General features: G+C 32.1%; 2 protein-coding genes across 3 annotated transcripts; both read left to right on the top strand.

Moving 5' to 3' along the window:
• Nucleotides 1-382: 382 nt before the first annotated feature.
• Nucleotides 383-3,467, top strand: LOC137825816 (disease resistance protein RPP13-like). 2 transcript variants are annotated; one of them, XM_068631713.1, is made up of 2 exons: nucleotides 389-2,367; nucleotides 2,529-2,705. In XM_068631713.1, exons 1-2 carry the CDS (start codon nucleotides 560-562, stop codon nucleotides 2,569-2,571), a joined length of 1,851 nt encoding a protein of 616 aa, XP_068487814.1. In that variant the 5' UTR covers nucleotides 389-559; the 3' UTR covers nucleotides 2,572-2,705. The 2 variants fall into 2 exon arrangements, with proteins under 2 accessions (XP_068487736.1, XP_068487814.1); XM_068631635.1 differs by having other exon boundaries at nucleotides 383-3,467.
• Nucleotides 3,468-12,791: 9,324 nt separating this feature from the next.
• On the top strand, nucleotides 12,792-15,829 carry LOC137825733 (disease resistance protein RPP13-like). The gene has a single exon (XM_068631527.1). It carries the CDS (start codon nucleotides 12,932-12,934, stop codon nucleotides 15,773-15,775), a length of 2,844 nt encoding a protein of 947 aa, XP_068487628.1. The 5' UTR covers nucleotides 12,792-12,931; the 3' UTR covers nucleotides 15,776-15,829.
• Nucleotides 15,830-19,104: the final 3,275 nt, after the last annotated feature.

Below are 19,104 nucleotides of genomic sequence, written 5' to 3'. Positions count from 1 at the left end.
TTTTTTTTGATTTTTTTTTTTGATTTTTTTTTTTTGATTTTTTTTTTTTTATGTGTCTCTGCAATTTTGATTGGTTTGGACGATAAAGTTGAAAAATTGTGGGTAGATGAATTAAGTAGTCACAAAATGTGGAAAAACAAATCAATGATTTACACATAGAGTAGAAGGTGCAGTGCACATACCAGGAAGGTGCAATGTGTACTTAAATCAGTTAAACACTATTCATTGTTGACGAAAAATCAATGGAAAAATATAAAAACAAGAATTCTTGAACCCAAGTCTTTTTAAATTATTTATTGCAGAGACTTTCATTATTCATGGTTCACGCAAAATCTATAGAAAAATATAAAACAAGAATTCTTGAACCAAAGTCTTTTTAAATTATTTATTGCAGAGACATTGATAATATATATTTGGATATCCTTTAGTGTCTGGTTGCAAGCTACAATCCATTGCTTTCTCCTGTGTCTCTTTAAAACCCGGTTCCTCTTCTTCCATCACCAACCATAAACACATCATCCAAGCACAGATCAAACACTACATACACGTCCTTGCTGTAATGGCAGACAGTGTAGTTACCTTTGTTTTGGATCATTTATCTGAGCTTGTGGCACGCGAAGCTCACTTGCTGTATGGTGTGGAGGATAGGATCCAGTCCCTCCAGAACGAGCTTCAGATGATCAATGACCTCCTCAATACCTCAAAAAGCAAGAAGGGAATTGATAATACAGTGGTGAATCAAATCAGAGATGTGGCCCACCTAGCTGAGGATGTCATCGACACTTTCGTAGCCAAAGTTGCCATTTACAAAAGGAGAACCATGCTGGGGAGGATGCTCCATGGCTTTGCCCAAGCAAGGTTGCTCCATGACGTAGCCGACAAAGTAAACAAGATAAAAACCACCCTCAACGAAATACGCGAAAATAAGGACAAATATGATGCTTTCGAAGAAATCAATAATCAATCCGCAGCAAAAGAGGAGGAGGAGAAGAAAAGGGCGCAATCACTGCACAAGCTAAGAAAAAATGTGGAGGAAGAAGGTGTGGTTGGCTTTGTCCATGACTCCAACGTTGTCATCAAACGACTATTGGAAGGTGGTTCAAATCGTAAAGCTGTCTCTATCATTGGCATGGGGGGATTGGGCAAGACCACCCTTGCCCGGAAGGTCTATAACAACAGCGAGGTGAAGCAACACTTCGAATGTCGAGCGTGGGTTTATGTGTCAAACGAGTGCAGAGTTAGGGAGCTTTTGCTTGGCCTTCTTAAGCATTTGATGCCAAATTTTGATCAACAATGCAAAGACAAGAAGAAAGGTAAAAAAAGTAGTCGAGCTAGTAGTAACTTGAGTGAGGAGGAGCTGAAGAAACTAGTGCGGAACAAGTTGGAGAGTAGAAGGTATCTTGTGGTGGTAGATGACCTGTGGAAAAGGCAAGATTGGGATGAGGTGCAAGATGCTTTTCCCGACAACAATAGAGGCAGTAGAATATTGATAACTAGTCGTCTGAAAGAGGTGGCCCTGCATACTGCCCATGATCTTCCTTACTATCTTCAGTTTCTCAGTGGAGAAGAAAGTTGGGAGTTGTTTTGCAGAAAAGTGTTTAGGGGTGAAGACTATCCTTCTGATTTGGAGGCTCTTGGAAAGCAGATGGTTCAAAGTTGTCGAGGTTTGCCGCTCTCCATCATTGTCTTAGCAGGGCTGCTAGCCTACAAGGAAAAGTCACACAGAGAATGGTCAAAAGTGGTGGGTCATGTTAATTGGTATCTCACTCAAGATGAGACCCAGGTGACAGATACAGTTCTCAAACTCAGCTACGACAACTTGCCAAGGAGATTAAAACAATGTTTTCTCTATCTTGGGATATTTCCTGAAGACTTTGAAATCCCTGTCACACCATTATTGCAAAAATGGGTTGCCGAGGGTTTTATACAAGATACAGGGAATCGAGACCTAGATGACATTGCGGAAGACTACTTGTACGAACTCATCGATCGCAGTTTGGTCCAAGTAGCAAAAGTGAAGACTAATGGACGTTTGGAGACATGTCAGGTTCATGATCTTCTTCGAGATCTTTGCATATCAGAGAGCAAAGAGGACAAAGTTTTTGAAGTTTGCACAGACAATAACATTCTAATCCCGACAAAACCTCGTAGACTGTCCATTCACAGTAACATGGGTAACTACATTTCTTCAAGCAACAATGACCATTCATGTATCCGATCCCTCTTCTTCTTTGACCCACGTTACTCTATTTATGGGACGGAATGGAAGTGGCTTTCGAAAGGCTTCAAATTAGTTCGAGTAATGGAGTTTAGTTATATCGGATTGAATAAGATCCCTTCCAATTTGGGGAACTTTATCCACTTAAGGTACTTGAGAATACAAGAAACTTATTTTGATTTTGTTCCAGCTTCAATACTTAACCTTTGGAATCTACAAACCATAGACATAGGTTATAAAAGGTTTGTTATGCCAATTTCTTTCCCTATCCAAATTTGGAAACTTAAATATTTAAGACATTTGAATACAGCACGATCTATCGAGCTACAAGGAAATTGTTCAGGAGCAGTTGAGAGGATGTGGAATCTACAAACCATCTCTTCCCTATTACTCAACAGGCAAGCAACATCTCTGATAAAAAAAGGAACATTTCCCAATCTTAAGAGGATAGGGTTGAGAGTGACTGGTGAATACGAAGGTGAATTACCCAAATTGTTGCAGAGCCTACAACAACAATCAAGTCTTTTGAATGAGTTAGAGATTATCTTCTTATCTAGTTATCCAGGAGGTTTCAAGCTGCAAGAACTTTCACAAATCCTAGAGCAGTTCAATTGTCTAACTTTCTTAAAGATTGACAATGTTTTTAACCTTCTGACCTTTGCGCTCGCATTTCCTCCAAATGTTACGGAGTTAACGTTGTCAAAGATTAACTCCTTTATTGATGAGGGGATGAATGGTTTGGGAAATCTCACCAAACTCAAAATTTTGAGACTTTCGGGAAATAGATGTTATTTTGGGAATTCCTTTGAACTGAATTGTTTGGCAGGCAGTTTCCCACAACTGGAAGTGTTTGAAATGGAATATTTGAATCTTGGAAAGTGGAAATTAGGCAATGGTGCAATGCTAAGGCTTCAGAGTGTGATCATCAACAATTGTGAAACATTAGATGATCTTCCAAGTAAACTTTGGTCTTTGAATGGCTTGAGAAAAGTGCAGGTAATGAAACCATCTCACCAAATGGCTACCATGCTAGAAAATATGGAAATAAACAATAGGGTTCAACTAGTAACAGAGTGTTAACTCTTCTTCTGAGATGATGAATATAATGATTGGATTTTTAGTTTAAGAGTTATATTTAGTAGATTTGTGTAAGGATAAGAGAAATTTGTAATTTATTTTATTCCATATATATATATATATATATATATATATAAAATTATATCCAAATATCATTTAGCCTTTTTTTGCATTTGAATTTGTTATCAACTAATTTATACAATTGCTTTTTCTGTTTTCAGTTTGTGTAGTGGTTTACCTTTTTACCATATAACATATCAATAATAATAATAATGCTATGTAATATAATTATCTTTCTAATATTTTATATCACACTACTTATTTTAATGATTATCCTATTCACAATATTCATTTCATTAGTTTACTAATAAATTTTAAAATATTGATCTTGATGGACACTATTTTTTAATATTAAAATGTTTTTAACTGAGTAACGGTATGTCTATTTAAAAATATGATATTTTATTTTAAAGTTGTTTGAAAATATTTTACAATATTACTTCCTATGAATGATATAATACACAATATAAAAAATATAATTAAAATGATTGATCTATAAATAAAAAAATATAAAATGTTAAGACTAGTTAAAAATTAAAATGATAAATATTCGGAATAAATTTTTAACAATAAAATAAAACTATAATTTATATGAAGTACCATATTAGCGTATATATACTTCTATAATTTTATATTTATGAAGATAATTTAATCAAATATTTATAATTTAATAATCTTGTTTAAAAAAAATCTGCTAGAGTTAATTGATTTTAAGCTAGTGGCTGATTGTTTAACATCCAGTTATCCTTTTAACTTTCTAACTAATTCTATAAAACACAGTTAAATAATGTATGGTAAAATATAAATTATATATTTTCTTAAAATTTGTTTTTTCCTATTTTTAAAACTACTTTTTCATTGTTAGAGGTCCTAAGTGTAAAAATATATATATCTAAAATAATATCTATTTTAGAGTTCAATAAAATAAGTTAGATCCTTCTTTTTCTATTAGATGAAATCATTATTTTAATTTCGATATTACTCTAACATAAATTCGATTATCACATTTATGGTACTAAATACTTTGGAATTCAATAACATCACAATTTTGTCTTAATTAACATATTTAATGGATTAAGAAAGAACTATGTATCTAAATTAGGTTTAATATCAATTCTTAAAATCTGTAAAAAATTTAGATATTCGAAACCATCAAAATAAATGTTTAAAATAATAATTAAAAAGAAATGAAAATGTTTTGAAACATAGATTTATTTGTAAGAACTCTTTAAAAAAAGTGAGTAACGTCATATTTAAAAAATACTAATTTTTTCATGAATCTTCATCTCACTTTATACACACTACAAGAAAATTATGAAATAGAAACCAATTTTTAGATACCAAAATAATTAGTTACAATAGTAACTAAATTAGAGACCATTTTAGAAACTAAAAAGAAATTTGGTTTTTAAATTAGTTTCTATTATTTTCTATTATTGTTAAATAATTTCTAAATTGGTATCTAATTAGCAACCAAGGTTTTAGAGACTAAATTTAGAAACTAAATAATTGGTATCTAAAACCTTAGTTGCTAATTAGATACCAATTTAGAAACTATTTAACAATAATAGAAAATAATAGAAACTAATTTAGAAACCAATTTTTTTGTTAGTTTCTAAAATGGTCTCTATTTTAGTTCCTATTGAAACTAATTATTTTGGTTTCTAAAAATTGGTTTCTATTTCATGATTTTCTTGTAGTGACAGGTCACAATCCAAAAATAAATAGATAAATAATTAAATAAATAAAATTTATAATTATTTCCATCCTCAAGTGCTCTTAACAAAAAAAAACTTATTTTTTAAATTTGTTGTTTCTCCTAAAGGTATAAATAAACATGTGGCTAGATAGATTAACTACTCATACAATGTGGAAAAACAAAAAAAATCTCTTACAATATTATATAGGCATATAATCATATTATTTTTCAATGAATCTAATATGAAAGAAATAGATTAAACAAAAAAAGTTACAATTTGTAAGACAAATGATTTTATAGGAAAAAAAAAATCTAAATATTTATCTTTTCTCACTCTACATTTAAACTATTACTAATATATAAAATATTTCTACTGCATTTAAAGGTTACGAGATTAATTAATGTTTCAAATAGGAATTTTCAAATATGAGATTATGTGGGAAAGGAAGAAGATGTCGTTTTTCTTTTCTTTTTAATGAAACGGCGTCTTTCAATGAAAAGATGTAAGTAAGATAAACGTAAGAAGTTAAAGAAAATATATTAAGCCAAATTGATTTCAATTGTATTATACATAATACCTATACTTTGTTTTAAAATTATTAAGGCAATCAAATTAAATTGGCTATGTAACACGAAATTCATCTAATTATTACAATACAAATTTTATGTTTATATACGAGTTTATAGTTTTTCAAAATATTCTTAATACATGATTGTGACTTATAAAAATATAAATATTTACAATATAAGGTTCAAAAGAATATCTTAAAACTTCCATAACCTTCGACATTTGTATGATACGGTCATCGCAGTTGACAACACAGTAAGAAAAACAAGGGTAAATTAGTGAAAATAAATTTTTATAATATACACAATTAAATCAAAAGAAAAAATCAAATTACATGGATTAATTTCTCAATTATTCAATCTTGTTCAAATCCCAACATAAAACAATCACATAGATCTCACACAAATGCACACATTCAGAATATTCAACAAATAGAATAACAACTGATGCATTCTGGAAGACCCTTATCAAGTAAGTCTTATCAGAAACTAACACCTGATCCAAATATTACTAGTGAATTCAAGAGAAATGATCATGGTAAGTTCAATACAACCCAAGTCATGCATCTCATATGTCACGGTGTGATGAACTCCCCCATCAACTTCTCACCACCTGATATCTTAGTGTATGTGATTTAAATTATCAGTGAAGCTCGGAGATCTCTGTTACCACATAAACATCAGTACTTAATACACCAATAAACATCAGTTCATACATTTACATTATCCAAAATGTATGAATTCAATTCCATACCATTTTCATCGTACAATTTCTTTCAAAACGAAATCCACGACATTTAAAATCCTATTTAACATAAAAAAATCAACACTTACATACTAAACAATCAAAATCTAATATTTTTACAACTTTAAACAATATCAACACCCCTGCAAAATAAATTGAATATTGGGACCACGTCTCCTCTATATCCAGATATTCTAGCATAGGGCGTTGTTGGTACTTCCTCCTCCAACAAAGCCGCTGGCTATGGTGTTGATAACCTCTCGGTTACCTCTTCTTTCGGCCTCCCTGGGAGGATCGTCCCCGCGGTCTTGGTCATCTCGGCCCCGGGTGATCTCCTTCTCTTGGAGGGCTCCTCTCTACGAGGTGAGCATCCTGCGTCTCGGCCATTCCTGACGAATCAGCGCAAGTGCCTATCCTGGATGAGCTCTTCAATCTTACCTTTCAAAGCCTGGCATTCCTCACTGGAGTGCTCGCTGTTCTGGTGATACCGACACTACTTTCTTCGGTCGACATTGTTTGGGCTTGCCACCTTTCTGGGAGGAGGGATCAACTCGGCGTTGAGTGCCTCGTCTAGAATCCTTCCCCTCTCGGTCGTCAAAGGTGTGTATCTCGAGAATCAGATTGCTCGATCTCTATTATCTCTGCGTCTGTCACCCCGCTGGCCTAATCGGCCTTGGCGGTCCTTCTCTTCCTTGTTCTTCTCTCCATTAGCCTCGGCACGGGCCTGGTTGCGGAATTCTCTGAGCTCTTCCAGCTGCATATACTTGGCGGCTTTCTTCCTCATCTCGTCCAAGCTGGCGACTGATTGCATGCACAGGTTGTCAGCAAAGGGTCCTGGGCGCAGGGCTGCCAGCATGTGATGCATGACACAACGTCTGGGCTGAGGTTCCAGATGCTCATTGCCACTTTGTTGAACCTATCAACAAAGGTTCTCAACAACTCTCCCTTCTCTTGGCGGATGCGTACCAGGGCGATGGAGGTCAGGTTGTGTGACCTGCTGGTGGCAAACTGAGTCTCGAACTTCGTCACGAGTGTGGCGAAGCTATCAATGGAGTTAGGTGGGAGCTTGGTAAACCAGCTAAGGGTTGCTCTCTTTAGCGATGAGGGAATCACTCGACACAACACTGCATCGTCTGAGGTGTAGAGACTCATATGGGTGGTGTAGGCATCCATGTGCTCGTCCAGGTCGGTAGACCCGTCATATCGATCTCGGTTGAAATCCTTCCACTTGTCTGGTAGTGGGACTTCAATGATAGGGTTGGTGAATGGGTGTCGGCGGACCAAGTCCATGGTGATGGTCGTCCTGACCGACTTGTTGATAAAAGATTCTCCCTCCATCTCGTGGGTGGGAACCTTGTCTCTTGTCTCCTCTACCGGTCTCGATGTGGGAGGAGAGGTGAAGGACCTGTCGACGACATTGGTCGGCCCAGTGGACAGTCCTCCCTCCATCAGCTTCTTCTTCATCTCTTCATTCTCCCTTCGGAGAGCCTGCATCTCTTGTTCGTTCTTCTGGACAGCTTCCTCTGTCCTCCTATTCATCTCGGCCATCTCTCTCTACAGAGACAACAACAATGTCTGGTCGGCATCAGTCATCCTTTCCATGCTTCTGGTTGAGACCATCTATTTTCTCTCGGCCTCACGGTGGGCGCCAATTGTTCCTGCTAGGGAGATGAGACCTAAAGAGCTATTGAAGTCTTTGTCTTCCTCCTTTCCTCGAGCAAGTTGCTAGGGTGTCGTTGGGATCCTTCTCGCCTTCATGCTACTCCTTCGGCTCTCAGTCTCGGGTGAATGCCAAATGGGGGAAGTACCTGCAATAGGCACTCCGACGCTCAAGTCAGTAAAGAGGACGTTCGACACTCTGGTAGGTGTATAGTAATAATGACGTACCTTGTTCCTTGGAATGTGTGCTATTTATATTATTTTAATGGGCTTATCTCATTGGACCTGATTAGTGGAATGGATCACACTTATGGTTGCATTACATAATTCTTAATGATAGTTTAGCTTCACTGACCTTGGTTTGAGCGTTAATGGTTATATGTGTCGGTCAGCCAGACCGTCCGTGGGTGTCTCGATCAGTTCGGTCAGGATGACCAAGACACGTCAGCATGTCGGTCGGCCATACCAGTATAGGAGTAGATGACTTTTTTTTAATGAAACGACGTATTTCAATGAAACAATGTAAGTGAGATAAACCTAAAAAGTTAAAGAAAATATATTAACCTGATTTCAATTGTATTATATATATAAATATATAATATATAATATATACATTATAAGAAAATTATTAAATAATAACTAAATTTAGAAATAAAAAATAATTAGTTACTGTATTGATTAAATTATATACTAATTTAGATACTAAAAAATTATTCATATCTAAAAAATTTTCTATTATTAATTTTTTTTTAAATGATTTCTAAATTGGTATTTAACCATTTTATAATTTTTTATTAATAATAGAAACTATTTTGGATAACAATAATATTTTAGTTTATAAAATATCTCTAATTTAGTCAAATAATAACTAATTATTTTGGTCTATAAAATTAATTTCTATTTACTTATTTTCTTGTAGTAGTGTGAATATTATAAGAATTTATTTAATTGAATACTATAATACGTAGCTTTTATGGAAAAAATAGTATTTTTAAACTTCAATTGATCTTATTAACTAACCAAAATAATATTTTTGAACATATTTAGTATATTGATAAGTTTTGATGTGTTATTTGTGAATATTAGATATGAGTGATGAGAAATTGGTAGGATATATATATTTAGTCTATTTTATCCAACCACCAAGCAATATATATTTAAAGTATATATATTATTCTATTGCATCTCGTGAAGGAGGAAATATTATATTGCAATTTGGCAATTGAGTAGAAGGTGCAATGTGAACTTAAATCAGTTCAACATTATTCATTGTTGACGAAAAATCAATGGAAAAATATAAAACCAGAATTCTTGAACCCAAGTCTTCTTAAATTATTTACTGCACCCACTTTCCAATATTCACGGTTCACACAAAATCTATAGAAAAATGTAGAACAAGAATTCTTGAACCCAAGTCTTTTTAAATTATTTATCGCATCCACTTTTCATTATTCATGGTTGACGAAAAATCAATGGAAAAATATAAAACAATAACTCTTGACCCCAAGTCTTTTTAAATTATCACCAGTCCTATGTAAATCACGGTTTCTCTTTTTCCATTACCAACCACAAAGACACTATCCAATACATTTCTCATTCATTCCAATTCAATTTCAAAATTAAAACATTATCGGATAATATAAAATAAACATATAATTAAAATTAATGATTCAACCTAGTCATCATACAAAATAAATGGTCATTATACAAAATAAAATACGATTCTAATAAACAGAAAAAAAAATGATGGTTTAACTAGTTTAATCCAATTTGAAGAAACATTGTTGATTTTTCTTTCTTTCTATATTTATAAAATATGATCATACTCCCACCATACATCATAAGAAAGAAATGAAATGATGATTCAACTAGTTTAGTCAAATTTGAAAAAATATTATTGACATGTTTCTCTTTCTATATTTTGAATCTATTCAAATATTGGTGTTTGACATAAATACACAACTTTACATTTTGTTTGTGTGCAGATCAGCGGGTCAGCCCATCCTATCCCACTATTGACCCACGCGGGTTGTGCTTTATGTGGGAAGCTTAAACGGGTTGGCGAGTAAAATTACTGAATTCACCCACGCCTTTTGTTAGTGGATTACGGACGGACCTGCATGACCCATCTCGTATTGTCATACCTAATAAGAACTCTTTAAAAGTAAGTAATGTCATATTTAAGAATACTAATTTTTTCATGAATCTTCATCTTACTTTATACAAATAAGTCACAATCCAACATAAATAGATAAATAATTAAATAAATAAAATTTATAATTATTTTCATCCTTAAGTGCTCTTAACAAAAAAAACATATTTTTTAAATTTATTGTTTCTCCTAAAGGTATAAATAAACATGTAGCTAGATAGATTAACTACTCATAAAAGTGGAAAAACAAAAAATCTCTTAAAATATTATATAGGCAAATAACCATATTATAAAGTGGATGAACTATTTTTTTTTATGTCTTTCATTAAATTTCATTAAATTTTTATGTTTGGATTGCGTTTGTAAGTAACGTTTTTATATGTTTGGAGGTGCACGTAAATAAGTGTAGAGTCAATACCTCACTTTAGATTTGTTTAGAGAAAACTTTTGTGTAATTTTAACCTGATATGAATAACTAAATTTTATACGAATTCTTTTTTTACTATAAGAAAACACAATGAAATAGAAACTAATTTTTAGAAAAAAAATAATTAGTTGTTATATTGACTAAATTAAAGATTATTTTAGAGACTAAACAAAATTTGGTTTATAAATTAGTTTTTATTAGGTTAAATAGTTTCTAAATTGGTACTAATTAGCAATCAAGGTTTTTCTATCAAATTTAAAATATAAATAATTGGTAGTTAATATATAATAATAACAAAATTAAGTAATTGTTTGTAGAAAACCATAATTCAGAAAAATAACGCAAACAATTACTTGTATGTAAAGCAAAAAATATTGAAATATTGGAAGATAGAGTTCTACTATTATCAGAGTTGAAGAAAAAGTTTGAATGAGTATATATATATGGATTTTTTTTATATAATGACAATTATATATAAATAAAAAATATGCAATTTTTATAGAAAAAATCAATAAAATAACAATTCATTAAAATTTGTATGATTTTTAATATTCAATGCTTTTTTTACTGTTTCTTAAATTTAATTTAAATATCATATGATTTTAATGCATTCTTAAAAATAATTTATATAATCTTGATTGAATATTATAAGAAGTTCTTTTAATAGAATACTATAATAGAATCTCTATATATATGGAATTCTATAGAGATTATTTATGGTTGACGAAAAATGAATGGAAAAATATAAAACAAGAACTCTTGAACCCAAGTCTTTTAAAATTATTTACTGCACCCACACTTTCCATTATTCATGGTTTACGCAAAACCTATAGAAGAATATAAAACAAGAATTCTTGAACCCAAGTCTTTTTAAATTATTTATTGCAGAGACTTTTCATTATTCGTGGTTCACGCTAAATCTATAACAAAATATAAAACCAGAACTCTTGAACCAAAGTCTTTTTAAATTATTTATTGCACCCACTTTCATAATATATATTTCGATATCCTTTAGTGTTTGGTTGCAAGCTACAATCCATTGCTTTCTCTTGTTCCATCACCAACCACAAACACACCATCAAAGCACAGATCAAACTCTACATACACATCAACGCTGTAATGGCAGACAGTGTAGTTTCCTTTGTTTTAGATCACTTATCCCAGCTTGTGAAATCAATTATTAATTACATAATCTATATATATAGATAAAATCTACCCAAAAAAAAATATTATGACCTATACTAATGATTTACATAGAATGATTGTAGAGTCTTATATAAAATTTTGATTTATCGAACAATCATATATAATAACAATAATAATAAATAATCTAAAAATTGTTTGTAGAAAACCATAATTCAGAAAAATAACGCAATACAATTAGTTATGCCTAAATAAAAAAAAGATTGAAATTGGAAGATAGAGTTCTACTTTTATCAGAGTTGAAATTGAGAAAAAGTTTGAATGAGTATATAAATAGAATTTGTTTTATATAATGACAATTATATATAAATAAAAAATCATGCAAATTTTATAAAATTCAATCAATAAAATAAACAATTCATTAAAATTTGTATGATTTTTAATATTCAGTGATCTTTTTACTGTTTCTTAAATTTTCATATATATAGAGAGAGAGAAGAGAGAGAGAGAGAGGTTGGACTGTGTCTCTGTAATTTTGATTGGTTTGGACGATAAGATATGAAACAGTGTGGCTTAGAAGAATTAAGTAGTCACAAAATGTGGAAAAGCATATCAATGATTTACACATATATTATTCTATTGCACTCTCAACGTGGAAATATTATATTGCAATTTGACAAATGAGTAGAAGGTGCAATGCACATACCACGAAGCTGCAATGTGAACTTAAATGAGTGGAAGGTAAAACTTTATTCATTGTGGACGAAAAAGCAATGGAAAAATATAAAACAATAACTCTTGACCCCAAGTCTTTTTAAATTAATTATTGCAACCACTTTTCATATTAATTATTAACATATTTAGTACATTAATTAGTTTTTGTATGTAAATTGTGAATATAAGATATTAATGATGAGAAATTGGTAGGGTATATATGTTGTTTGATTGCATCTAATAACGTGGCTCATAAAAGTAAAGTAGAAGGTGACATGCACGTAGCAGGAAGGTGCATTCTGACTCAGCAATATGCGCTCCAACTCAACTTTGAAAATGAGTGGAAGCTTCAGTTCAACCACAATCATGGCTGACTCTAAGTCAATGCAAAAATAAAACCAGATATTCTTTGTAAATTAATTATTGCAATCACTTTTCTTTCGATAATATATATTCAGATATATCTTAGGATGTGGCTGCAAGCTACAATCCATTGTTGTTCTTCCATCACCAACCACAAACACATTATCCAAGCACAGATCAAAATCTGCAGGCACGTCTATGCTGTAATGGCAGACAGTGTAGTTTCCTTTGTTTTGGATCACTTATCTGAGCTTGTGGCACGTGAAGCTAACTTGCTGTATGGCGTGAAGGACAGGGTCCAGTCCCTCCAGAACGAGCTTCAAATGATCAACGAACTTCTCAATACCTCAAAGAGAAAGAAAGGAATTTCAAATACAGTGGTGAACCAAATCAGAGATGTGGCCCACCTAGCTGAGGATGTCATCGACACTTTCGTAGCCAAAGTTGCCATTTACAAGAGGAGAACCATGCTCGGGAGGATGCTTCATGGCTTTGGCCAAGTAAGGTTGCTCCATGACGTAGCCGACAAAGTAGACAAGATGAAAACCACTCTCAACGAAATACGCGACAACAAGGACAAATATGATGCTTTCAAAGAAATCAATAATCAATCTGCAGCAGAAGAGGAGGAGGAGAAGGAAAGGGCGCAATCATTACACAAGCTAAGAAGAGATGTAGAGGAAGAAAATGTGGTTGGCTTTGTCGATGACTCCAAGGATATCATCAAACGAATCTTGGAAGGTGGTTCAAATCGTAAAGTTGTCTCTATCATTGGCATGGGGGGATTGGGCAAGACCACCCTTGCTCGGAAGGTCTATAACAGCAGCGAGGTGCAGCAACACTTCGAGTGTCGAGCGTGGGTTTATGTGTCAAACGAGTGCAGAGTTAGGGAGCTTTTGCTTGGCCTTCTTAAGCATTTGATGCCAAATTTTGAACAACAATGCAGAGGCAAGAAGAAAGGAAAGAAAAGCACTCAAGACAATAGTAGCTTGAGTGAGGAGGAGCTGAAGAAACTGGTGCGAAACAGCTTGGAGAGTAGAACATATCTTGTGGTGGTAGATGACCTGTGGAAAAGGCAAGATTGGGACGAGGTGCAAGATGTTTTTCCGGACAACAACAGAGGCAGCAGAGTATTGATCACTAGTCGTTTGAAAGAGGTGGCACTGCATACTTCCCATGATCTTCCTTACTATCTGCAGTTCCTGAGTGAAGAAGAAAGTTGGGAGTTGTTTTGCAGGAAAGTGTTTAGGGGTGAAGACTACCCTTCTGATTTGGAGGCTCTTGGAAAGCAAATGGTTCAAAGTTGTCGTGGTTTGCCGCTCTCCATCATTGTCTTAGCAGGACTGCTAGCCTACAAGGAAAAATCACACAGAGAATGGTCAAAAGTGGTGGGTCATGTTAATTGGTATCTCACTCGAGATCATACCCAAGTGAAGGATATAGTTCTCAAACTCAGCTATGACAACTTGCCAAGGAGATTAAAACCATGCTTTCTCTATCTTGGGATATTTCCTGAAGACTTTCAAATCCCTGTTACGCCATTATTGCAAAAATGGGTTGCCGAGGGTTTTATACAAGATACAGGGAATAGAGATCCAGATGAAGTTGCTGAAGACTACTTGTATGAGCTCATCGATCGTAGTTTGGTCCAAGTAGCAAAAGGGAAGACTAATAGAGATGTTCACGTTCATGATCTTCTTCGAGACCTCTGCATATCAGAGAGTAAAGAGGACAAAGTTTTTGAAATTTGCACAGACAATAACATTCTAATCCCGACAAAACCTCGTAGACTATCCATTCACTGTAAGGTGGGTCATTACATTTCTTCGAGCAACAATGATCATTCATGTATCCGATCCCTGTTCTTATTTGGCCAAGATGACTTTGGTACTGGGAAGCAGTGGAAATGGCTTTCAAAAGACTTCAAATTGGTTCGAGTGTTGGAGCTTGGACCAACCTGGCTTAGCACCCTTTCTAATTTAGGGAACTTTATCCACTTAAGGTACTTGAGAATTGAAGCAACATCTGATTTTACATTTGTTCCATCTTCAATACTTCACCTTTGGAATCTACAAATCATAGACCTAAGTAATTGGAGGTATGTGACTGAAATTTCTTTCCCAGTCGAAATGTGGAAACTTAAACATTTAAGGCATTTGAATGCACGAGGGCCTATCAAGCTACGAGGCAATTGTTCAGGATCAGATGAGAAGATGTGGAATCTTCAAACCATCTCTGACCTCGTAGTCAACAGACAAGCAACATCTCTGATAAAGAAAGGAACATTCCCCAATCTTAAGATGATAAGGTTGTGTGTGACTTCTGAATACAAAGATGATGAAATAACCAAATTGTTGCAAAGCCTACAACAATCAAGTCATTTGAGTAAGTTAGAGATTGTCCTCTGGGATATTTATGACAAAGGTTGCAAGCCGAAAGAACTGTTGCAAAGCCTAGGGCAGTTCAATTGTATAACTTTCTTAATTATTGAAAATGTTTTTGACCTTCTGACTTGTGCATTCACATTTCCTCCAAACGTTATGGAGTTAGAGTTGTCAGAGATTAACCGCATTACTGATGAGGGGATGAATGGTTTGGGAAATCTCACCAAACTCAAAATTTTGGAACTTTGGGGACCTCTATATAAGGGGGATTCCTTTGACCTGAATTGTGTGGAAGGCAGCTTCCCAAAATTGGAAGTTTTTGAAATGGCATATTTGAGTCTTGAAAAGTGGAAATTAGGCAATGGTGGAATGTCAAGGCTTCAAAGTTTGATCATCTACAATTGTGAAAGCTTAGATGATCTCCCAAATGAACTTTGGTCTTTGAGTGGCTTGAGAAGAGTAAATGTAAGGGAATGCTCGAAACAAATGTATGACACGCTACGGAATTTAGAAACAAACAATGGGGTTGAACTCATCCTAGAGGAAGATCGTGATACTTTATTGTAATAAATAGCTTTGTTGATGATATAAGAAATATATAATATTTGAGGTTCTTATTTATTTTATTTTTATTATATATATTATTATGAAAGAATTTGTTATTTATTTTATTTTGATATTTTATACTTGGAGTAAAATATTCTATATGTCGAATAGAATATTAATAATAATTAAATTCCTTTTTTATATTTTGTATAGAACGTTTAAAAAATTAAAAGATTATTTACAAATTAATTAAAATAAAATGAAGCAAATATTAACATTCTTCTTTATCTTAATAGCTCTTTATTTGAATTTTAAATTCAAGATTTAATTGTCTTTTTTTAGTGCTTCATTTTTCTTTCTTTTTCTATTTAATTCTTTCATTATATTTCTTTTTTATTAATCTCATTTCATGGTAGTAACATTGAAATCTTTGATGATGTTAAAATGTGTTTTTTTTTTCTAGTTTTTCTTCTTGGACATCAAATTTCTTCAAGAAATATCCATCTTTTTTTAATTTTAAATCATTCTTTTCATTTATAGTTAACTTTTCTTTCATCAAATCTATTTTTATTAACCTTTCTTTAAAGTTGAACAACTATTAACAAATCAAAAGATTAATATCAAGACATTAAAAGGTAATTTGATACCTAAATAAATTTCAATTGCAATTGTTTCTATATCTTCCAAAATAAATGGGTCTTCATTTTTAATTCTTACTTTAAAATATTAAATTTGTTGAGCTTTTTGAAAAAAATTAATCATATGATTTGTACAATCACTATTATAAATCAATCTTTTTTTTTAAAATTTGTTGATTAGAAAACATAATGTTACAAAATATATATATATATATATATTAATTTATCCTCCACAACTTATCACATTTGTATTTCTTTTATAAATGTAACCGTTGATTCGTTAATTACATTTGTAGCATTTTACGTATAGTCTTCGCCAACACTTTTTATGTTGGTGATTAGTTAAATATATTCTTATATTTTAGATATACAATATTATACAAAAATTTAAAGATTTTATCAATAAAACAATCATTGCGGTTTATAGTTGATTTTTTTTCAACTACAAAGATTTTGTCATTATTTACATACTACTATCATTGTTTAGATTTATCCTTATTACATATTGAGGTTGATGAGGAAATATAATATTCAATTTAAAAAAATAAGTTATGGTAAAATTCTATTATTTTCAATACACTAAAATAAATATAATATTTTTTGTCTCAGTTGTTGTTATTTTTATTGTGATAGTTATGGTTTTTGTTGTCTCCATTGATTATGATTGTTGATATTGTCGTAAAATGTGAAGACTTATCATTTATTCTCTTCACTATTGTGAAGGTTAATCGTTTTTCATCTTCATTTTTCTTTGGTGTCTTCGTTGAACTTTTCTTTTTCACATTTGAGGATAAATATTCAATATTTAATAATTATATTTTTGAATTTTTTCTTATAACATTGGTATGCTGATTTAAAAAAATTTAAAGGAGAATTATTTCATTTTTATGATACTTTAGTGTGGTGATTATTTAATATGTACATTAGTATGTTGTTTTATTTGTATGAAATTATTTTATACAAAATTTAAAATAAGATTTTATTTTAATCTCTAAATAAGCATTGATTTGTGATAACTATCATTTAGTGGTGAAATTAAAATGATTCAAGCGTAAATCGTCGAATATCATAGAAAAATGATAGTGTAGTTAAGGTTAGATGACTCCAAGTCATCTTCCAACAAATCCACTACTGAATCTAGTTAAGATAGTATTCAAAACTTATTTGCAATCAAAATGGTGAGAAAAAATAATGAAAATAAAAAGATTGAGATTATTGTGTAGAAAAATAAAGTACATAATTGAAAAATAGTAAAAAAAATCCAGTCCAACTCTTAAGTTCATTCAACATTGAATTTATTATTGATTTTCTTAAGATGTTCACTTTTTTCAATTTTTACATAATGTCAAACTTAACCAAACAAGTGTCAATAGAATTTAATAGAATCTTATCAACAAACCAAGTCAACATAATCTTATTATCAAAACAATCGTTTACTGATGTATTTAGTATCTCACAAGTTCCAAGCATCTACTTGTGAAATGTTTATCGTTTATCTCTTGACTAAGTGAACAAAAAATTGATTATAATTAAATAAACTAGGGGTGACAATGAGGGTTGGCTCGCCCCGCATAGGCCCGTCTTGCGTTTGGCCCACAAAATGCGGACTGTGTTAGCACGCCCCATACAACAAGTGCGGACTCATTTCACTGACCCGTCCCACATAAGAAATAACCCGCGGGCCTGCGAGCCAGCCCGCATAAGAAAATTATTTTTTTTTCAAAAATTAAAATTTCATTAATTATAAAAAAAAATATTTCTACTACTGAAAAGTTAAAATTTTATTCATGTTTCAATTCATTCAATTAAGATTAAAATATAAGTTGAAGTATGGGGATTGTTAGAAGGTTTGATTAAAAATAATTAAAATTGTTGTTTTGCATCTATTTTTTCTATATATGTATGTAAATATATACGAATATTTTAATGAAGATGACTAATTTTTTAACTATCCTATTGAAATCTCTTCTTTATATTATTTTTTATTAACAAATTTTAAATATAAGACTTTACCTAAAACTAAATCCACTGTCACTCTTCATACTAACTTCATGGCTCAACTAAAAGTCTGGTCCTGGGTAACCTCTAAAGTCCCTTCTTGTTTTTCCTTTTCTGTTGGTGTCTAGATCCCCTAGTTTGTATGTATTCAATTAAACTTAAGTGATTTATTTAAGTTAGTCAGACTGTATTTGTTCTAGCAGGAAGTTAGTAGCAAACTTCTGGGAGGAGAGGTTGTTTGTTTCTGTGCAATTTTTTACATGGGTTGGATCAACCCTAAAGTGTTTTTTTTTATTGTTGATAAAAAAAAACTAACTCTTTTAAATGATTAAAATAAAACATTCTTTTTTTAGTACATTAAATTCAATTTTTTTAAAATAAAATAAAATAAATGTCATTGCAATAATGGGTGAATGAGGTATGATTTTTTTTATACTAAACAAATAATAATAAATTTTTTATTTATGCGAGCCAGTGGGCCAACCCGCCCCGCCTTGCCCCGTTGCAGGTTATGCGGGCGGGTCAGCGGGCTATATTAGTAAGCTCGTCCTGCAGTTTTTGGTAGCGGACTGCGGTCTAACCCACATGACTTGTTCTGCATTGTTATCCCTAAAATAAACTAACCAAAAACTCCAATTAAAGAAAATAACAAAATTCTTAACAATTGTTCAAAGACAATTCTTTAACAAAAATCGAAATTAAAAAAGACCAAAC

The sequence above is a fragment of the Phaseolus vulgaris genome, chromosome 11 (assembly GCF_000499845.2).
Source record: "Phaseolus vulgaris cultivar G19833 chromosome 11, P. vulgaris v2.0, whole genome shotgun sequence".
NCBI classification, from domain to species: domain Eukaryota; kingdom Viridiplantae; phylum Streptophyta; class Magnoliopsida; order Fabales; family Fabaceae; genus Phaseolus; species Phaseolus vulgaris.
This window is presented reverse-complemented; position numbering and strand designations above follow the sequence as displayed.